General features: G+C 41.7%; 1 protein-coding gene across 2 annotated transcripts in view; it reads right to left on the bottom strand.

The window, feature by feature from the left end:
* The window catches only part of Ngly1 (N-glycanase 1), a 55534-nt gene extending 39569 nt beyond the window's left edge, over positions 1–15965 (bottom strand). The window contains exons 1-3 of one of the 2 annotated variants that reach the window (XM_050140637.1): positions 15756–15965; positions 10298–10412; positions 2794–3030 (exon numbers count right to left, since the gene is read on the bottom strand). In XM_050140637.1, the coding sequence (XP_049996594.1) occupies positions 2794–3030; positions 10298–10412; positions 15756–15886 (483 nt within the window). In that variant the 5' untranslated portion in view covers positions 15887–15965. Of the gene's footprint in view, positions 1–2793; positions 3031–10297; positions 10413–11764; positions 11789–15755 lie in introns of those variants that run through there. The other variant, XM_050140638.1, reaches the window with a different exon arrangement.
* Positions 15966–17174: the final 1209 nt, after the last annotated feature.

Raw genomic sequence — 17174 nt, 5'->3', positions numbered from 1 at the left:
CCAGATTTGTAAATCAAAGGAGACATAAATGAGTATGGATGGAGGAGTTAAAGCTTTCCTGAAAAAAGTTAGGGAACTACTCAACACGGGTTACAAGAAAGGACAGATCACATCTGTGTCTTAGCTGGCCAGAACCTACCAATTGCACTCTTTATTTTAAAAGGAGCAGTGTGGGGCCTTCCAGGTGAGTCAGAAAAGACTCTCAATTGATGTGGGAGTGTCATATCAATCTGTTGATTTCATTGGCTGAGCAATAAAGAAACTGCTTGGCTGGCCCTGATAGGTTAGAACATAGGTGGGAGGAATAAACAGAATAGGATGCTGGGCGGAAGAGGAAGTGAGGTCAGACTCTGCTCTGCTTCCAGAGGGACCGAACAGCTCTGCTCTCTGGAGCAGAGACACCATGATGGACGGAGGCTAGAATCTTCCTGGTAAGCGCACCTTGGGGTACTTACATGCATTATTAGACATGGGCTAGTCCAGGTGCGAGAATTAGCCTGTAAGGGCTAGAGTCCATGGGCCAAGCAGTTCTTAAATGAATACAGTTTGTGTGTTGTTATTTCGGGCATGAGCTAGCCAAGCAGCCGGGGTGTTGGGGACGCAGCCCCGCCGCTTCTTATTTCAACACTCAATTGTCTGACTACCAAGGAAAGAAGAGCTTAAAGTGTCCAGAATTAGCCAATATGAGAAGATGATGGGTGGATTTAAGAATTGACTATGCAAATTTCTACTGTATGGAGAAAAATGACAAGGTAGTCCACTAAAATTATAATATGTGGATATGAGTTTAAACTAGTTACTCATAAAATAACTGTAGAAATATCACAAAGAATTCTGACAGTGAAAACTTGAATATCTAATAACCTTTATCAAAAGGAATTTTTGCAAACCAAGTATTCCCTATTGTTAATATTGTCCTCCAGGTATGATGTCTACTGTCATCTCAAAGTCAAAGCAGCTAGGATGACCAGCACTCAGGAGACCTTTATGAGACTGAGCTAGTCCTTCATAGAAGGAAAGTGTGGGAAGGGAACCTGTGGTGGTCTCAATGAGATGTCATCACCTATAAGTCTTGGGCATTTGAATATTTGGTCCCCAGTTGTTGGCACTACTTGAGGGCTTAGGAGGTATGGCCTTGCTGGAGGAAGTGTGTCACTGGAGGCAAGCTCTGAGGTGTCAAAAGCTACATACTATTTCCAGATAGCGCTCTCTGTTTCCTGTTTATAGCTCAAGATGTGCCGTCAGCTGCTGCTCTAGCCTCCATGTCTCCACCTGCTGCAATGCTGTCCCTGGTCACTATGGACCCTAACACTCTTTAATCATAAGCTCTGAATAAACCCCTTTTCTATAAAGTTGCCTTGGACATGGTGTTTTATCAAAGCAATAGGGAAGTCACTAACACAAACCCTTACTTGAGATTCTAGCTTCTCCCTTGTTCTTATGTCCCAACCCAGCTGCATGTGCCACCAGGAATGACCAGAGTACATTAAGTAGTGAAAACAACTGAAGAGATTCCACCCATACAGCTTCTGGGAGGAGCTCACCCATGATGACCCATGTTAGGGTGCAACTTTTTAATAATGCAGCTGTTTAGGCATCATTTATGAGCCTATAAATAAGTTCAAGAGATTCACTAGTTCACCAAGCTGGACTGGGATGGATTCATTCCCTTGGTCTGCTTCTAGGGCCCTCTCTAAAGTGCATCTCCATTTCTTTATGTCTCCTCAGGAAAAGACACACAACAGCTATTAAATGGGGTCATTTAAATTTGCCAATGGTGCCTACTAAGACATAAAAAAATACTGACTTCAATTCTTCATGTTAATAACCAAATTTCACTGACTTTAAGTATATACAACCAGTTTATTAATAGATTATTGTTGTGGGATATTTGTATACTGTGTGAAAAGTATTGCTGTGATTAGTGTAATAAAAGCTCAATGGACAATAGCTAGGAAGAGGTTAGGCAGAACTTCAGGGGACAGAGAGGACTCTGGGAAGAAGAGTGGAGTCACCAGCCAGATGGAGACAAAACAGAAGGTGCAAGATGAAAGAGAGATAACACCACCAGATAGAACATAGATTAATATAAATGGCTTAATTTGTCAGAGTTAGTTGAGATAAACCTAAGCTAAAGGCCAGGCTTTCATAATTAATAATAAGCCTCCATGCCACTATTCAGAAGCTGGCTGGTGGGATAGAAAAAGATTTGTCATAAATTATCATTTAAATTTAAAGAAGCCAATTTTTCATTTAAGATGTTGATAATGGTTGGACCAAGAGAATAAATAATCCCCATGGAGACTGGCAGCAGGTAAAATTTACATTACCAGTGTAAACACAATAGAGACAATCAACTAATCTAATGGCCATAATATACACCGGATCAGCAAGTTTATTTGTTTGAGGTTAAAGACATGCTCATTTGTGTAGCTGATATAAGTACCAAGAAAGCAGGTATACTTGTAAATAATAAACAAAACTTGTTTCAGAAGTATGCAGCTGGGCAGGGTTATACACAACTACAATCCTAGCACTCAAGAGGCTGAAGTGGGAGAATCATTGGTTGAAGCTCAGCCTGGGCTACAACAGCAAGGAACTGAAGGAAGAGGAAAATATGTGGTAGTCATTTTCCCCACATCTGCTATAACTTTGACGATTTTCAAAAGGCTTAACAAATTTGAGGAAATTAGAGCACTAAAGCCAAGAATATTTGAGAAATAACTTCAGAAATAATTCTTTTTTGTTATCAACACTGACAGGAAGTAAAGGAATGCTGGGTCACAATACTACCATTGGAACAGGAGGTAGGCTCGGCAGCCGCCCTGGTTGGTTTTCTGAGTGCTGTGTTAATCCAGTGGGATCCTCTGACTGTTCTGAAGGAGACTTGACAGCAGCTGGCTGCTGAGACAATTCCACCTTCTTGTTTGGCCCATCCAATCTGCTGCTTCTCTCTAAGGCAATCAGGTCACGGATTTTCTGCAGCTGCTCCACTGAGGCTTTCTTAGGAAAGGTAAGATGTGTTTCTCCCTGGAATTTACAGAATTGAGAAAAATCTTAACTTCTGCTTTAAACTGACAATCATTCTTATACACAGTAAAGCCAATACTATTGAATATATTATATATATATTAAATTAATATATATATTAAAGTATTCTTTAAATTTTTATATGTATGAGTATTTTGACTGCACATATGTGTCTTGTGCATTCTGTATGTGCCTAGTCCCCAAGGAACCCAAAAGAGGGTACTGGCTCCACGAGAATTGGAGTGACAGATGTTTTTGAGCTGCCATGTGGTGTCGGTTCCTCTTGAAGAGTATACAGTGCTCTTAACCATGGCACCATCTCTGCAACCTTGAATGTATCAAATCTCAACAAAGATAATAGTTTTTAAATAAAATTAAGAAAATGTATTTACTTGGTAGTATATAAAGCTTAGCATTATTGAATGTAGTTCAAGGGACCTTTATTTTACTTTATTTTTTGTGACAGGTCTCCTATATTCCAGGCCAGCCTTGAATTTACTTTCTAGCCAAGGGTGACCTTGAACTCCCCGATCCGATCCTCCTCCTACCACTTCCTAAGTGCTGGGATTACAGATGTGTACCTCCAAGCCCAGCCAATGCCATGCTGGGGCTTGATCCTATAGCTTCATGCCTGCATAGCAAGCAGTACTCTACCAAATGAACGAACTACAACCCTAGCCTTAGGAGAGCTTTTGAAAAACAACACTTTAGAATATGGTAAGAGTGCAAATGCATAGCCCTAAATTCTCTGCAATAAAATGAAATACTGTAAGTTTCTATTAAATTCTATACAAAGTAATGACAGTAGAAAAACTACCATACAAAGGAATCAGGAGGCTAAGGCCTGTAATCCCAGCTACTCAGGACACTGAGACGCAGAATCCCAAGATCAATGAAGACCTGGGCAAGCTAGTGAGATGGTCTCATAATATAGTTTAAAAAAATCTGGAGATATAGGTCAGTGAAATACATTGGTTCCTAGCATTTATGAGGAACAAGGTTTAGTTCCCAGTATACATGTATTTGTTTTGATTTGTTTTAAACACAACAGAAAGATCAGGAAAGTATCACACAAAATGACTGAAAAGCTATATAGTTTTTTTTTAATATTTATTTATTATGTATACAATATTCTGTCTATATGCCTGCAGGCCAGAAGAGGGCACCGGACCTCATTACAGATGGTTGTGAGCCACCATGTGGTTGCTGGGAATTGAACTCAGGACCTTTGGAAGAGCAGGCAATGCTCTTAACCTCTGAGCCATCTCTCCAGCCCCCCTGAGAAGCTATATAACATATAGTAAGATAAATATGGTTGACAACAATAAATGGGCTATCTCAAAACAGTGAATAGCATTTTCAATGTTCCCAAAGAAATACCATCTGAGGGGATAGATATGTCATTTACCTTGACCTCATTTAGTAAACTGTATACAATAATAATAATAATAACTATACAATTATTACTAAAACTTTTTTTTATAAAAGTTACAGGACAATTTCTAAACCCAAATTTTAGAAAATAGTTACATCAGAAGTGTGTTTTGGTCCACTATTTTCCAAGAACAGTTGAAAGTATACACTGATAGTTAATTTGAAAATGTGGATGTAATTTTTTTGTAATGCTAGGGGTCTTACACACACTAGGCAAGTTCTCTACCCACAAGTGACATCTTTGGCCCCAAACTATTATTTATTCATTCATTCATTCCTTTCTTTTTTTTTTAAATTCAGGGTCTAGTGTAGCCGTGGCTACTCTAGAACTCATTAGGTAGCTTGGGTGGGCCTCGAATTCATGGAGGTTTGCCTGCCTCTGACTCTTTTTTTTTTTGGTTTTTTGAGACAGGGTTTCTCTGTAGCTTTGGTGCCTGTCCCAGAACTAGCTCTTGTAGACCAGGCTGGCCTCGAACTCACAGAGATCCGCCTGCCTCTGCCTCCCTAGTGCTGGGATTAAAGGCGTGCACCACCACCGCCCAGCCCTGCCTCTGACTCTTGACTGAATGAACGTACCATCACGCCTGGCATTAGAGGTTTTTTTTTTTAAAGATGTACTTAATTTTTAAGTATATATGTATCTGTGTGTGGGTATGTGCATGTACACACAAAGACCCAAAGATGTCATTGAATCTCACAGGACTAGAGCTAGAGGCCTTTGTGAGCTTCTGTATGTAGGCAATGAGAATCAAACTCAGGTCCTCTGTAAGAGCAGCAAGTGCTCTTAACAGGTAAGCCATCTTTCCAGCATCCCCCAACTACCACAAATAAACAAACAAACAAACAAACAAACAAATAAACCTACAGATTATTAACAGGAATAGAAAAGTTCTCTAAACAAAAACAGAACAAAAAAAAGTAGTATTTGTTGAAATTAAGTGCTTATTCATAGCACAGATTGCTTTAATACACACTTACACAAGACTCCTAATTCAAAATAGTAAATTGTAAACCAAGAAAAAAGGTGAAATGAAAATATATCTAACCAAGTTTCAAGGTGCTGGGAAGTAACAGTGGCAAACAGTAATTCTACCAACTATAATGTGATTAAAGGTTGTCACCACACACAGTAGCCAAAGCTTATGCTAGATAGTTTTATGTCAACTTGACAAAAGCTAGAGTCATCTGAGTGTGGGAACCCCGATTTAGGAAACATCTCCATAAGCTCGCCTTAGGCAAGCCTGAAAAGTACTCAATTAGTGACTGATGGGGGAGGGCCCAGTTCATTGTTGGTGGGGATGCCCCAGGGCTTATGGTCTTGAATTCTAAGCTGGTTTAGCATCTACTCCTCCATGCCTTAGCACCAGCTCCTGCCTTTAGGTTCCTGTCCTGTTTAAGTTCTAGCCCCAACAATCATGAATTGTGATATGGAAGTGTCAGCAAAATAAACCCTTTCTTCAAATTGCTTTTGGTAACAGTGTTTGGTCACCACAGCGACAGTAACCTTAAGACACCTGCAGATCACACATTAAAATAACTGAAAACAACTACTTCCCTGGTAATGGGAAGCTGCTGGAATTAATAAAAACAGAAAACTTCATTGCACAGAATCCATTTTCAAAATGTCCATTATGCTTCATGTACTAAACATATTACCTGTGAAAATTAATTCTACCACTCATGGTGTTGATCCCATCTAGGTACTATGCAAGAATTTCATGTACATTCTCTCCAATAATTTTCAGAACCATCTGAAAGGCTGTAATTTTACCATTTACATACATTTTATATGAAAATACAAAGGCTCAGAAAAGTTGAATAACCTAACTTGTGCTACCCAATAATTGCTCAATCATGGATTCAAACTGCAATGACCTCAGTTGTTTTGTTAGGACTGACCCCATCCTAGTCGGACAGAAACCAAAACCTACAAGCTTCCGCCAATAGTTGGAAGGGGACAAGCAAACAGAACATCTACAACAGAGATGGCTCACTCTTTTCAACTGTAGAAAGGCAATGAAGAACAGTAAATACTAGAGACGGGGAGAGGGACAGGTATGAGAAGTTGGGCACACTAGTACAGCTGGAGAACGTACTGGTATGTTTTGGGTATAGCAGAGTGCATGTAGTTACAATTATGCAGTTATATCTCCAAGCAGGATTTTAAATGTACTCACCATGATAGACATCCCAATTACTTTGATTTGATCCTTACCTCATGTATATACGTATATCAAAATATCACATAGGATCTCGCAGAAATGTACAAAATAGTACATGTCAATAAAAAACAAAAATCCATCTGTAACCCCAGTACTGGGGAAGCCAAAGCAGCAAAATCACAAGTTTGAGGCCAGCCTGGATGCCACACTGAGTTTCAGGACAGGCTGTTAAAGAAAACAAACAAAAAAATTCAAATAACAAAAGTTTTTAAAAAGGAAATGCTTCACATCTATAAATACCATCTGGTTCCCACAAATGAAACCTTCTGGTGACTTGGTATTCGTGAGGCAGTACTGGAAATGCAGATGGTAGTCTGAGGGGGAATGGAACTGAAACTGAACTCTGTGGCCAACAGGGAACTGATGTATATTTGGTAATGCATGGAGCACCCAGGTAACTGATCGACATCTCAGTCCACTCCTCAGAGTCCCAAGAGGACAGAAGTGTGGTTCTACCCAATCCTAAAAATGATACCTGTGGCCAGTATGTTATTAAAAATCTTTAATCCATAGCACATTTTCACAAAAGGTCAAAATGACAGGCTATATGTAAAGATCCAAGAACATTTTAAGAAGTGAAGAATTCTAAGATTGAACAAACCTGCTTATTGAAATATTTTTCCCAAGACAATTCTCACTACAGGATTGTTTAGCCAATCTAGCCTATGACAATTAAAGACCAGAACTGTGTTTTAGAAAACCGAACAAATCTGCCAGATTTACTATGCTTCATCCCTACCAAGATGGGAAAGAGAATGTAGATAGAGGACAGATCTGACTTCCAGCTAAGAATGGCCCTACTACACTAAACTGCAGGGTCAAAAAGATGTTTGGATCCCAGTCTTCTTCAACCTCACTCATAATTTTCAGGATTTTAATATACATTTGCAAATTTCAGGGTAAACATCAGATGTACCTTTCATCTTAAAAACCTATCAAAACTCCTAATGTGTTCAGCTATATTGGCCCATCTTACAACTCAGTCACAATGATGAAACAGTTACTTCAGATCTGTCCTGAAGTGTGAAGTCTAAAGACTGGCAGAAAGCAACTATAATTTCACTTTCATAGAACAGTGTGAGTCCATCTACATCAAATATTATTCCAAGTTTCAGAGTAGTTTGTTATCTGGCATGGAGGAGACCCAACCACAATGAATGCCTGACAATTGATGCATTTCTTTGGGTGTGGGACATTTAGGGTCAAAACTAATACAGTCCTTGGTCAGAGGGTTACCCTACCTAGCACACAAATATTTGCTAAGTGAAAGACAAATATGATTCCCTTGAACCTGTGACACTTTAACAATGAGAAACTAACTGATACAGCTTCTACATGTCAATTACTAAGTTTTTTTAATTGCCTGCCTAATTTTGAGTCTTCATTTCCTTGTACAAGATCAGCAGTGATCTCCTTTTTCTCCCTTTATAGCTGGAAATTCTCTACATTCAGATGTTTTTTTAAAATCTGTAATCAGATGATACCATGCTCTAGAATCCTGGCCTGATCTCTTTTGAGTTGTGGACTTACCTTATTCAACTTACTAATATTTCTACTTAGACAGTATTTAATAGCAAAGCAGTCAAGCCAAAAGTCGAGCAGTGCTTTCTCCCTTAAAAGCTGCCACTCTCCAAGTTTTTCCCATCTCTTTTAGTGGTACTCCTATCGACTTAGTGTCTGAAATCTAAACCAAGATAGCCCCTATTTCTTTTTTTTCCCTTGTACAGACTTCTAATTCATTAAGACCTATTGGTTCCTCTACACGTAATTCCTGAATGCATCTAGCTCTCACCTCTCTACCACCAGCAACATTCGACAAATGTTTCTAGCCTACTATCTGCACTGCAATAGCAATCCTCTAGGAGCTAGGAACACCAGAGGCAGAGCAGATAAAGGCTCTTCCACTATTCACATAACCACTGCCAGGCATTCTTAAACTGGTTTAGCAAGCTCAGCTGCTTTTCCTGTACCATCCCTTGCCTGCACTCCAGATTATCCAGAATATTCTCTTTGCAATAACTAACATATTTGAAAATATTTTTCCCTACTTAAAATATGGCCTCAATATTAGTTCCACTTCTCATCTCTGTGACAGAATATCTGACAATTTAAAGGAGTACGGACTTATTTTGGCTTAGGTTCAGCGGGTTCAGTCCCTGTCACTTGGCAACATGTTTCCGGGCCTATGGCTAGACAGAATATCAAGGTAGTGGGACCATGTGGAGGGAGAGGCCTCTCTAGGAAGACAGTATACCAAAGCAGCAATAGGAAGAGGCCAGGGTAAGAGATAGCATCCACAGCTGTGTTCCTAGAGGTCTACTTCCTTCACTGAGGCCCCACCTCCATAGTTCCACCCCTTTTAATTAATCCCTTCAGGGAGGGATTCAACCATTCATTTAGGAAGAATGTCCTGAACTGTCTCTGGAAATACTCCCATAGATAAGAGATAGATGTGTTTTACTAAACTCCCCAGGTGTTTATCAATCTAATCAAATTGATAATCAAGATTAACCTTCCCAGCTTCCTCTCTCACTCAAGTCTTTCCCTGGTCTGTTGATCCCTAAAGCTATTTTCTGTCTCACAGCTACCACAGCTAGAAGCCCTTAGCACAAGCCAACCCTCTGTGTGAACTGAGTTTCAGGCACTGAGTGGTTTCTTGTCGCTCACCTTTGCCTCCTCAGAGGCCTTCCCTGGTCACTGACTGCTACAGTGACTGAAACGCTAACTGCAGTGAGCACAGCACAGTCTTTTCTCCTTCGCACTTGTAGCCGCTTTCATGCTCTAACACACTGGAACACACGCTCTCGGTGAGGTGGGGTTATATTAACTTGCTTCACAGCTGCATCCTCGTGGTGTGCAATAGAACTCGTTTAGGAAGGGCAGACAGGAAGAAAACTACATTCCATTTCTTTAACAGTGTCTATGATGTGGTCTCAGACTGCCACTGGCCCTGTAGTCCTGCTCAACTTCCAAAATCCTACATATCACATAGGGGAACATAGAAGATTCCGAATCCTCTGTCTGTCTTTTGGAGACAGAGTCTGAGTATGTAATCCAGGCTGCCCTGAGCTCACAATCTTCCAGTCTGTTTAAGACTACTGGATATGCCAGCATGCCTGGCTAACATTCACAATTCTGATAACTATGTGTATTGTGTTATCTCTGCCACAAGGTTTGAGGGGATGGAAACACCAAACTCTTCTTGTGAAATAAAATGGTAAAAGACCTTGAGATTCCTGTCAGAGAAGAAAATCATTCTGTGGGGCAAGTAAACTCATCTTTTCTGGATTTGTTTCACATTTACTACGATGATCCCTAGGATCCACTGTGCACTCACAGAGCCAGTGCTTGCGACAAGACAGAAGGGGCCACATTTTTCGACCCTCTTTATTCTAAATCATTGAGACTTGTAAGAATTCCTAACTGAGGAAACTTGTTACATTTATATCCTGACTTCATTATATTTTTAAAATGTCTAACAGGTAAAAAGAAGTTCTACACATTTTCAAAATGATCAATTAATTAAAAGTAATACTTCATTCAAACAACTATTCATCGGCACTGCTGACTGCTTTGCACATGCAGAAGGGGAGAAAGCCTTACACACTTACCTCTTCAAAGCCCATTTCAAACAAACACTCAACAGCTCCTCTGACTGGTAAGAGTCTAGTAGAAAAGGCTGTGTTTCCAATACGGATGGATCTGTATTTTTCATCATTGGGGTTTCTGATAAAAAATAAAGAGAATATAATAGATAATATGAGGCAACTTATCTTTTTAAGAGTTTATATATGTTTCTTTCCACATTTCGGATCAGCTGCGCTCATACATGGCAGTAAAGGTTCCAACTTTAAAGAGCGAGCAGTCCAGACAAGCAGTTCAATTCTATGATTTTTACCTCTATACCACTTCTATTGGCCAACTTAATGGATGACAGTATTAATGCTGCCATAGGAAATTGAGTGACATTTTAATTCTGTGCTGTTACAATTAAATACCTCCAGGCAGAAAGTAGAGACCTTTGCTTCTTCTGAGGGATCCCATCACTACAATGGTTCCTGGCACAAAAACAGTGATTAAGAAATCTTTGTGAACTGAAACTGGGTTAAAGAAGCTTTGCTTACAGCAGGAACCTTAATGGTCACTTAGCTTCCTTTTCTCCCTGGAGCAAGATTGTTTTTACTATAAGTTTCTACCTCAGTTCAAAATGTATTTTTAGTGTAGGAAGTAAGGTAATAAAAGGAAAACACGAATATTTAAGGACGAAGCTGAAGCAGTACTGCTTAACTATCGTGCATTAGTGTGGTCTACAAACTCGTCCATGCAAGACTGAATGGTCAAGGACTTATTTATAAGAGTTTGACAATACCATGAGATTTCCACTATATTCTACAAAAGTTGTAGGTTCACAAAGGACTGAAAGTTTTAAAAAATCCACATATGATTTCAGAAGCATGCATAGACTGATCAAAGCTAAGGGCAGTTTATCTTCTCAACATTTATTCTATGTATTAGGCCAGGGTTTCTCAATCTTGACACCACAACATTCAGACAACAGCTGAGGGGAGATTCCTTATATACCACAGAATGCTCAGCAACCCTGCGATCTATGTCATACCATTTAAACAAACAAAAAAAAAACTAAATTATAAAATGACCCCAACATTTATCAATGCTCACTGCAGATAACAGACTTTTCATGATATTTGCCACAAGATGACAGACATATCAGTGCCACCACAATTGTATATCCTACTTTTAAAACACAGAAATTTTAACCTTCCCAATATTATCTAGAGATCTATATGATCATCATGTATTTTAATGGTTTTTATTGCATTATAAAAAAAGTCTAGCAATGATGGTCATATCTAGTTCCCAGACTATTTTCTTTTTGCTTTGCTTCACCCAGGCAGTCCTCAAACTCAAAATTCTCCTTGTCTCAGCCTTCTAGTTGCTTGCCCAACCCACATGCTTCTTTTAAAAAATTAAAAATGCTAAGCAAACCCTCATGAGTTTAAGCATAGTCTAAGCCCAAGAGTTGGTCCTCCCACGTCAATTACACCATGGGCACTGACCTTCATTTTTGCTTGATTCTTCAACAACTTAATTTTCTTTGCAGATTTTTCTGTGTTTGTTGTCACACTTTGATGGTTCCCACCCCTCAACACCTCTGTTATCTATTAAATATTTTTGCAAGTTGTAACATTTACTTCACTTGTTAGCAATTATCTTGTATCTTTTCTTGGACCATTTTCTGAATGGCTGGTTTCTGATGACTTTAAAAGAATGGAATCTTGAGAAGGCAGTAGAATTTCTTGCACTTGCTCAACTGTCACTTGGAAAACATTTTGTCTTCCTAGTTGTTTTACTCTCGCGGTTGTCTACCAAGTTATTTAATTTTCAGAAAAATAACATTTGCTTTTGTATTTGAATCAGGTAAGAAAAGTCATAATCTCCCTCCCCCTGGTTTTTTGGAAGCAAGGTCTGGGCCTTAAAGGATACAGGAACTATCACTGTCCCACCTCTACCATCCACTGTTCTTACAACCAAACACTGCACACTTATCAAAGTACAGTGGTGTATGCCTGTAATCTCAACATGCTACCTCTGGCCACACAATGAAACTCTCTCAAAAATACAACAAAAACAACTCTCAAAAACCAACCGACCGAGCAACCGAAAACCCACCAGTGAGACACAAGAAAACCAACAGAAATCCATGAGTGTGGGGAAAGGGCTAGTACAACAGACGGGTGAGGACAGGGAAGGGAAGGAAGAGGAAACGGTGCACTACAAACAGGCATGGAATTCCAAAGATCAAATCCAGTCAAAAAGCCCACCAAACTGGTAAACCAATTAACAGAAATAATAATAATTATAATAACCTCAGTAGTAGCTATGTGTGTGCCACGTCCTTTATTTCTATTTTATGATACAATCCTAGAATAGAATATTTTTCTTCCCTTTTATAAGTAAGGAAGCTCAAACTTGGAAGTTATATTTAAGTTGCCTATGGTTACACTTTAAAAAAGTGGACGAGAGCCGGGCGATGGTGGTGTACGCCTTTAATCCCAGCACTCGGGAGGCAGAGGCAGGCGGATCTCTGTGAGTTCGAGACCAGCCTGGTCTACAAGAGCTAGTTCCAGGACAGGCTCCAAAACCACAGAGAAACCCTGTCTCGAAAAACCAAAAAAAAAAAGTGGATGAGAATTAAAACTTACTGTTGTGGTATAAAGTCTAAACAAACTCCACCATACAAGCTGCCAACAAACTCACCAGCCCTCAAGACTCACATTCAACTTCTCTATGTGTCAATGGCAAATACATTAAAAATTAGAAGTCAGCTTTATTATCTGTCTTCTATTGCTTCTTACGCTGTCACTGAAAATTGGGAACTGCTGACAATGTCTGTCTCCATTCCATCGGCACTTATGGCGATGATTACAAAATGACTTCACAACTACAATTAATGCCCATTTCTTCTAATGTTATTCCTCAAGAAACTGTACTCCAGGAACCATAAGTTCCCTTTGCCCATCACCTCACATAAATGTTCTCTGCTACTCCACCAATTGGTCCTACCCGATCAAACCTCCATTCTTTACTATCTCATGTTGGGTCTCCCCAATATCTCCTAACATCCAAGCATAACTACAGAAACATAAACGCTATCTTGAAACTGGTCTTTCTCCCAAATATATTAGTATTCTTTGAACAAAGAAACTACTTTTGAGTCTTGGTTCTTCCAGCATAGTCAATAATAACTGTCTCTGCTTTGTAAACAAAGTTAGTGGACTATCAAATATGTATATTAAAGAATGAATGAATGAATGAATGAATGAATGAAGGGCTGGGAATACACTCAGGTGGTAGAGTGCTCTCCTAGCACTCAGCAGGCTGTGGTTTCCGTCTCTAGCAGCTCATCACACTAAGTGTGACAGCTCATGCCTGTAATCTAGAGGTGTAGGTGGGAGGGTGAGTAGCTTAAGATCATTCTCAGATAACATGTCAAATTCCAGGCCAAAGTTGGGCACATGAATCAAATTAGCAAACAGCCCACTTGTGACATCAGTGAAACTGATACAGAGCTGTTCTGCTTTGCTTTTGAGAAAGTAGATAGCAAGCTCACCTTATCTGAAACTGGGTGGAAGGAACATCTTTTGCATACAAATTAGCTCACGTTTCTTCCTGGTTTAATTAGATGTAATACTGCTGGGGAGATAGTACACGTCACTGGAGCAGAAATTTTAAAGGATTGTGTCACTGGAGATTACAGCAACAAGTATCAGTTTAAAAATGTGCTAATGAGGGGCTGGAGAGATGGCTCAGCAGTTAAGAGATTGCCTGCTCTTCCAAAGGTCTTGAGTTCAATTCCCAACAACCACATGGTGGCTCACAGCCATCTGTAATGAGGTCTGGTGCCCTCTTCTGGCCTGCAGGCATACACACAGACAGAATATTGTATACATAATAAATAAATAAATAAATAAATATTTAAAAAAGAAAGTTATAATTAAAAAATGTGCTAATGAAATTTTTATTTGCAATTCCATTCTATAAACCATCCTGAGACTCTGAGGTCAGAGGAGAGGGTGGGACAATATGCTTTCAAAAGTGCTTTCACCTCACTGCTAGTGGATTAAAAAAAAAAAAGCCATGGAAACGGAAACCTGATTTTTCTCTGGTCAAATGAGAGAAGTATGGCCAGGGCCCAGGAAGAGTAAGGAAGTCACTGGATGTGGAGGATGGGTCTTGGAATTCTAAGAACACAGGTCACTATTGTTGACTACAAACTAAGAGAGCAAGTTCTCACGTCAGTCTGAAGCATTTGAGTTAGCAACTCCTAATTTCCTTTTTAGATAAAAGCTCAAGAGCAGAACTACAAGCTACAGCCAAGGCTGAAGGCTGTAAGAGGAAGCCTAGTTTCTTTTAGAAGTTTAGTAAACATTCATGATGAGGGCTCAGATAGCAATCTTTGTCTCCACACAGCAAGCCTTCAAGCACTCTCTGATGGCAGCACCTTTGGTTTGAGGGTACTGAAAGCAGAACCTTCGTCGCTAATCCACCCCTCTTTTCCGTACAGGGGGTTGGGTCGGGGACTTAAGAATTCAGGAGGCGATCTCAGCCACAGGTCCCCGAGAATCATGTCACCCTATGCGTTCCTTCAGAGTCTATGGGCATCTTGTACTCTGAGGTGTTGGGAGATGGCAGGGTAGACGAGTTTAAGCTGAGGTGTCACAACGGAAGAGTTTAAGCTGAGGTGTCACAGAGGAGGGTGGTGATGGTCATGCAGGTCACAGTTACGTAGCTGTGAGCAGGCTTAATGCTGCGTGACGTACGGCACATAATCACCTACGGTTCTCTCTCCGATTGACTTTCAAATCAGTAATGTTACTAGGGCGGCTCACACCTGTCATCTGCGCACTCGGAAAGTCAAGAAGGGGACTGGCATGAGTTCCGGGCCACAGAGCAAGCCCCATGCCAGCCTGGGCTATATAGGACAGCACCCCGTCTCAGACCAACCCTTTCTAAGTCATCCTCTGAAAATGGGCCACAGGACACGTCCAGCTGTGAAGCTGAGAATTCCTAGGGACTTAGCGACCGTGAACTTAGGAGAGCCGGCGCCCGGGGGCGTGACGTCAGTCAACACCTCAACCTCCTTAACCTCCACCGTCCGCCCCCCTCCCGCAGGCCTTTTCCCCAAAGAGCTGCAGCAGGGGGCTGACTCCAACTTCCAGCGCCGACCCCGTGCGGAGCAGCCGCGGAGAGTGCTGCCCTCTGAACGGAACGCGACTTCTCCGGTGTGGTGGCCTTCAAAACTCTTACGGAATCGGGTGGAAGTAAAGCCCAGAAATCCATCGGAAGTTCGTAACTTTAAACTACAAAGGTTTCAACCACCAAACGCGGCGTGAACGTTTAGCCCGCACTCGGGCTGGGTCACAGAGCCGGGGATCCTGCAGTGACAACCTTGGCGAGCTTACGTCGCCCTGCCCGCCCCGCCTCAGGCCCGAGTGCCGGCGGCCCCGCCCGCCTGCGGCCCTCCGGGCTCGAGGGCCCCGGCTGCACCTCAGGATGTTGTCGGCGTAGGTGAGCAGCAGCTTGGAGGCCTCCAGAAAGGTCTCCCGGGTGTTCTGGCAGAGCTCGGCCACGGCCGGGGACGCCGGGCTCGACGAGCTGCCCAGTGCGGCCGACGCCATGGCTGAGCCGCGGCCTCCGCCACCTCGCGCGCCGCGGCCGGCACTGAGCAAGCGCTGAGAGCCTAGGCCGCCGCGGAGGCCTTAGGCCAGGGGGCGGGGAGGGGCGGGGCGTCTCCTTGGACAGGGGCGTTATGGGCGGGGCCAGAGGCGTTCTGGGCGGGCCTAGGGGCGGGGCTAGGTACCGAGAGGCGGTTCTGATCGTTGGCACAGGGGAGGCAGCCCCTGAAAGAGAAGGCTGTGGCTTGTGGGCGTGCGGGGCATGGGCCCATAGATATTTTTACAGCCTTCTCTTCACGCCAGATGAATGTTGTTTATGGAAGAAAAGACTCCAGAAGGAAGAACAAGTTTTTGCTTTCTGGGGGTCGGGAGGCGTGGGTTTGGTTTGTGGCCCAGGGTGGCCTCAAACCCTTGAATTGGCGGGCAGTTCCTCCTCAACCTGTGGTTAGGCAGGTGGCTTCAAGGACAAAAGCGTGGCTCTGAACTCTGCCGGGTTTCCGATTTGTGTATTCTTTTCCGAATTAGATTGATGAACATCACCCCAAGCTCTCATTCACAAGGTATGATTCTGCTGCAAGGAGCATTTTTAAACAGCATATTGCATCCTATTAAGGAGTTGGGGATTCAGTTTATCATGTGACCCACATAAAAACGCATATAGAGTAATAGAATAAAATGAGAAATGAGGAAGAGAACAAAATTAATAAACATGCTGCATCTTTTGACGCATACAGGCATATCATCTATCAATATTCTTTATCTCAGAAGATGAATTCCGGGGCTGCAGAGATGGCTCAGTGATTTATGCACTGACTGCTCTTCCAGAGGACCGGGGTTCAATTCCCAGCACTCACATGGCAGCTCACAAACGGTCTAAACTCTAGTTCAAGGAGTAGCAAAATATCAACGCACATTTGAAAAGAAAAGAACCTTCCAAACCAACAAAGGTGTTAGGTCTTGTCACTGTGATTGAACCACGGGGGCTTCAGTACTGAGTTACACACTCAGTTACACCAGGCAGGGGCTTCAGCACTGAGTTACACACTCAGTTACACCAGGCAGGGGCTTCAGCACTGAGTTACACACTCAGCCTTTGATATAATTAGTATAATTTTTTTTTTGGAACTCACTCTGCAGGCTTCTGTCAAACTCAGACATCTTCCTGCCTCTGCCTCCCAGGTGCTAGGATTTAAGGTTTGGGTACCACTACCTGACTTTATTACTTTTTAAGGTTGAGATGTCACTAAGGGTGGACTTGATGTCAATTCATAGTCAAATAAGACCTGGAACT

Source organism: Alexandromys fortis, unplaced genomic scaffold (assembly GCF_014885135.2).
Source record: "Alexandromys fortis isolate MF-2015 unplaced genomic scaffold, M_Fortis_MF-2015_v1.1 scaffold_46, whole genome shotgun sequence".
NCBI classification, from domain to species: domain Eukaryota; kingdom Metazoa; phylum Chordata; class Mammalia; order Rodentia; family Cricetidae; genus Alexandromys; species Alexandromys fortis.
Note: the sequence above shows the minus strand (reverse complement) of the source record. Positions and strands in the feature narration are given on the sequence as shown.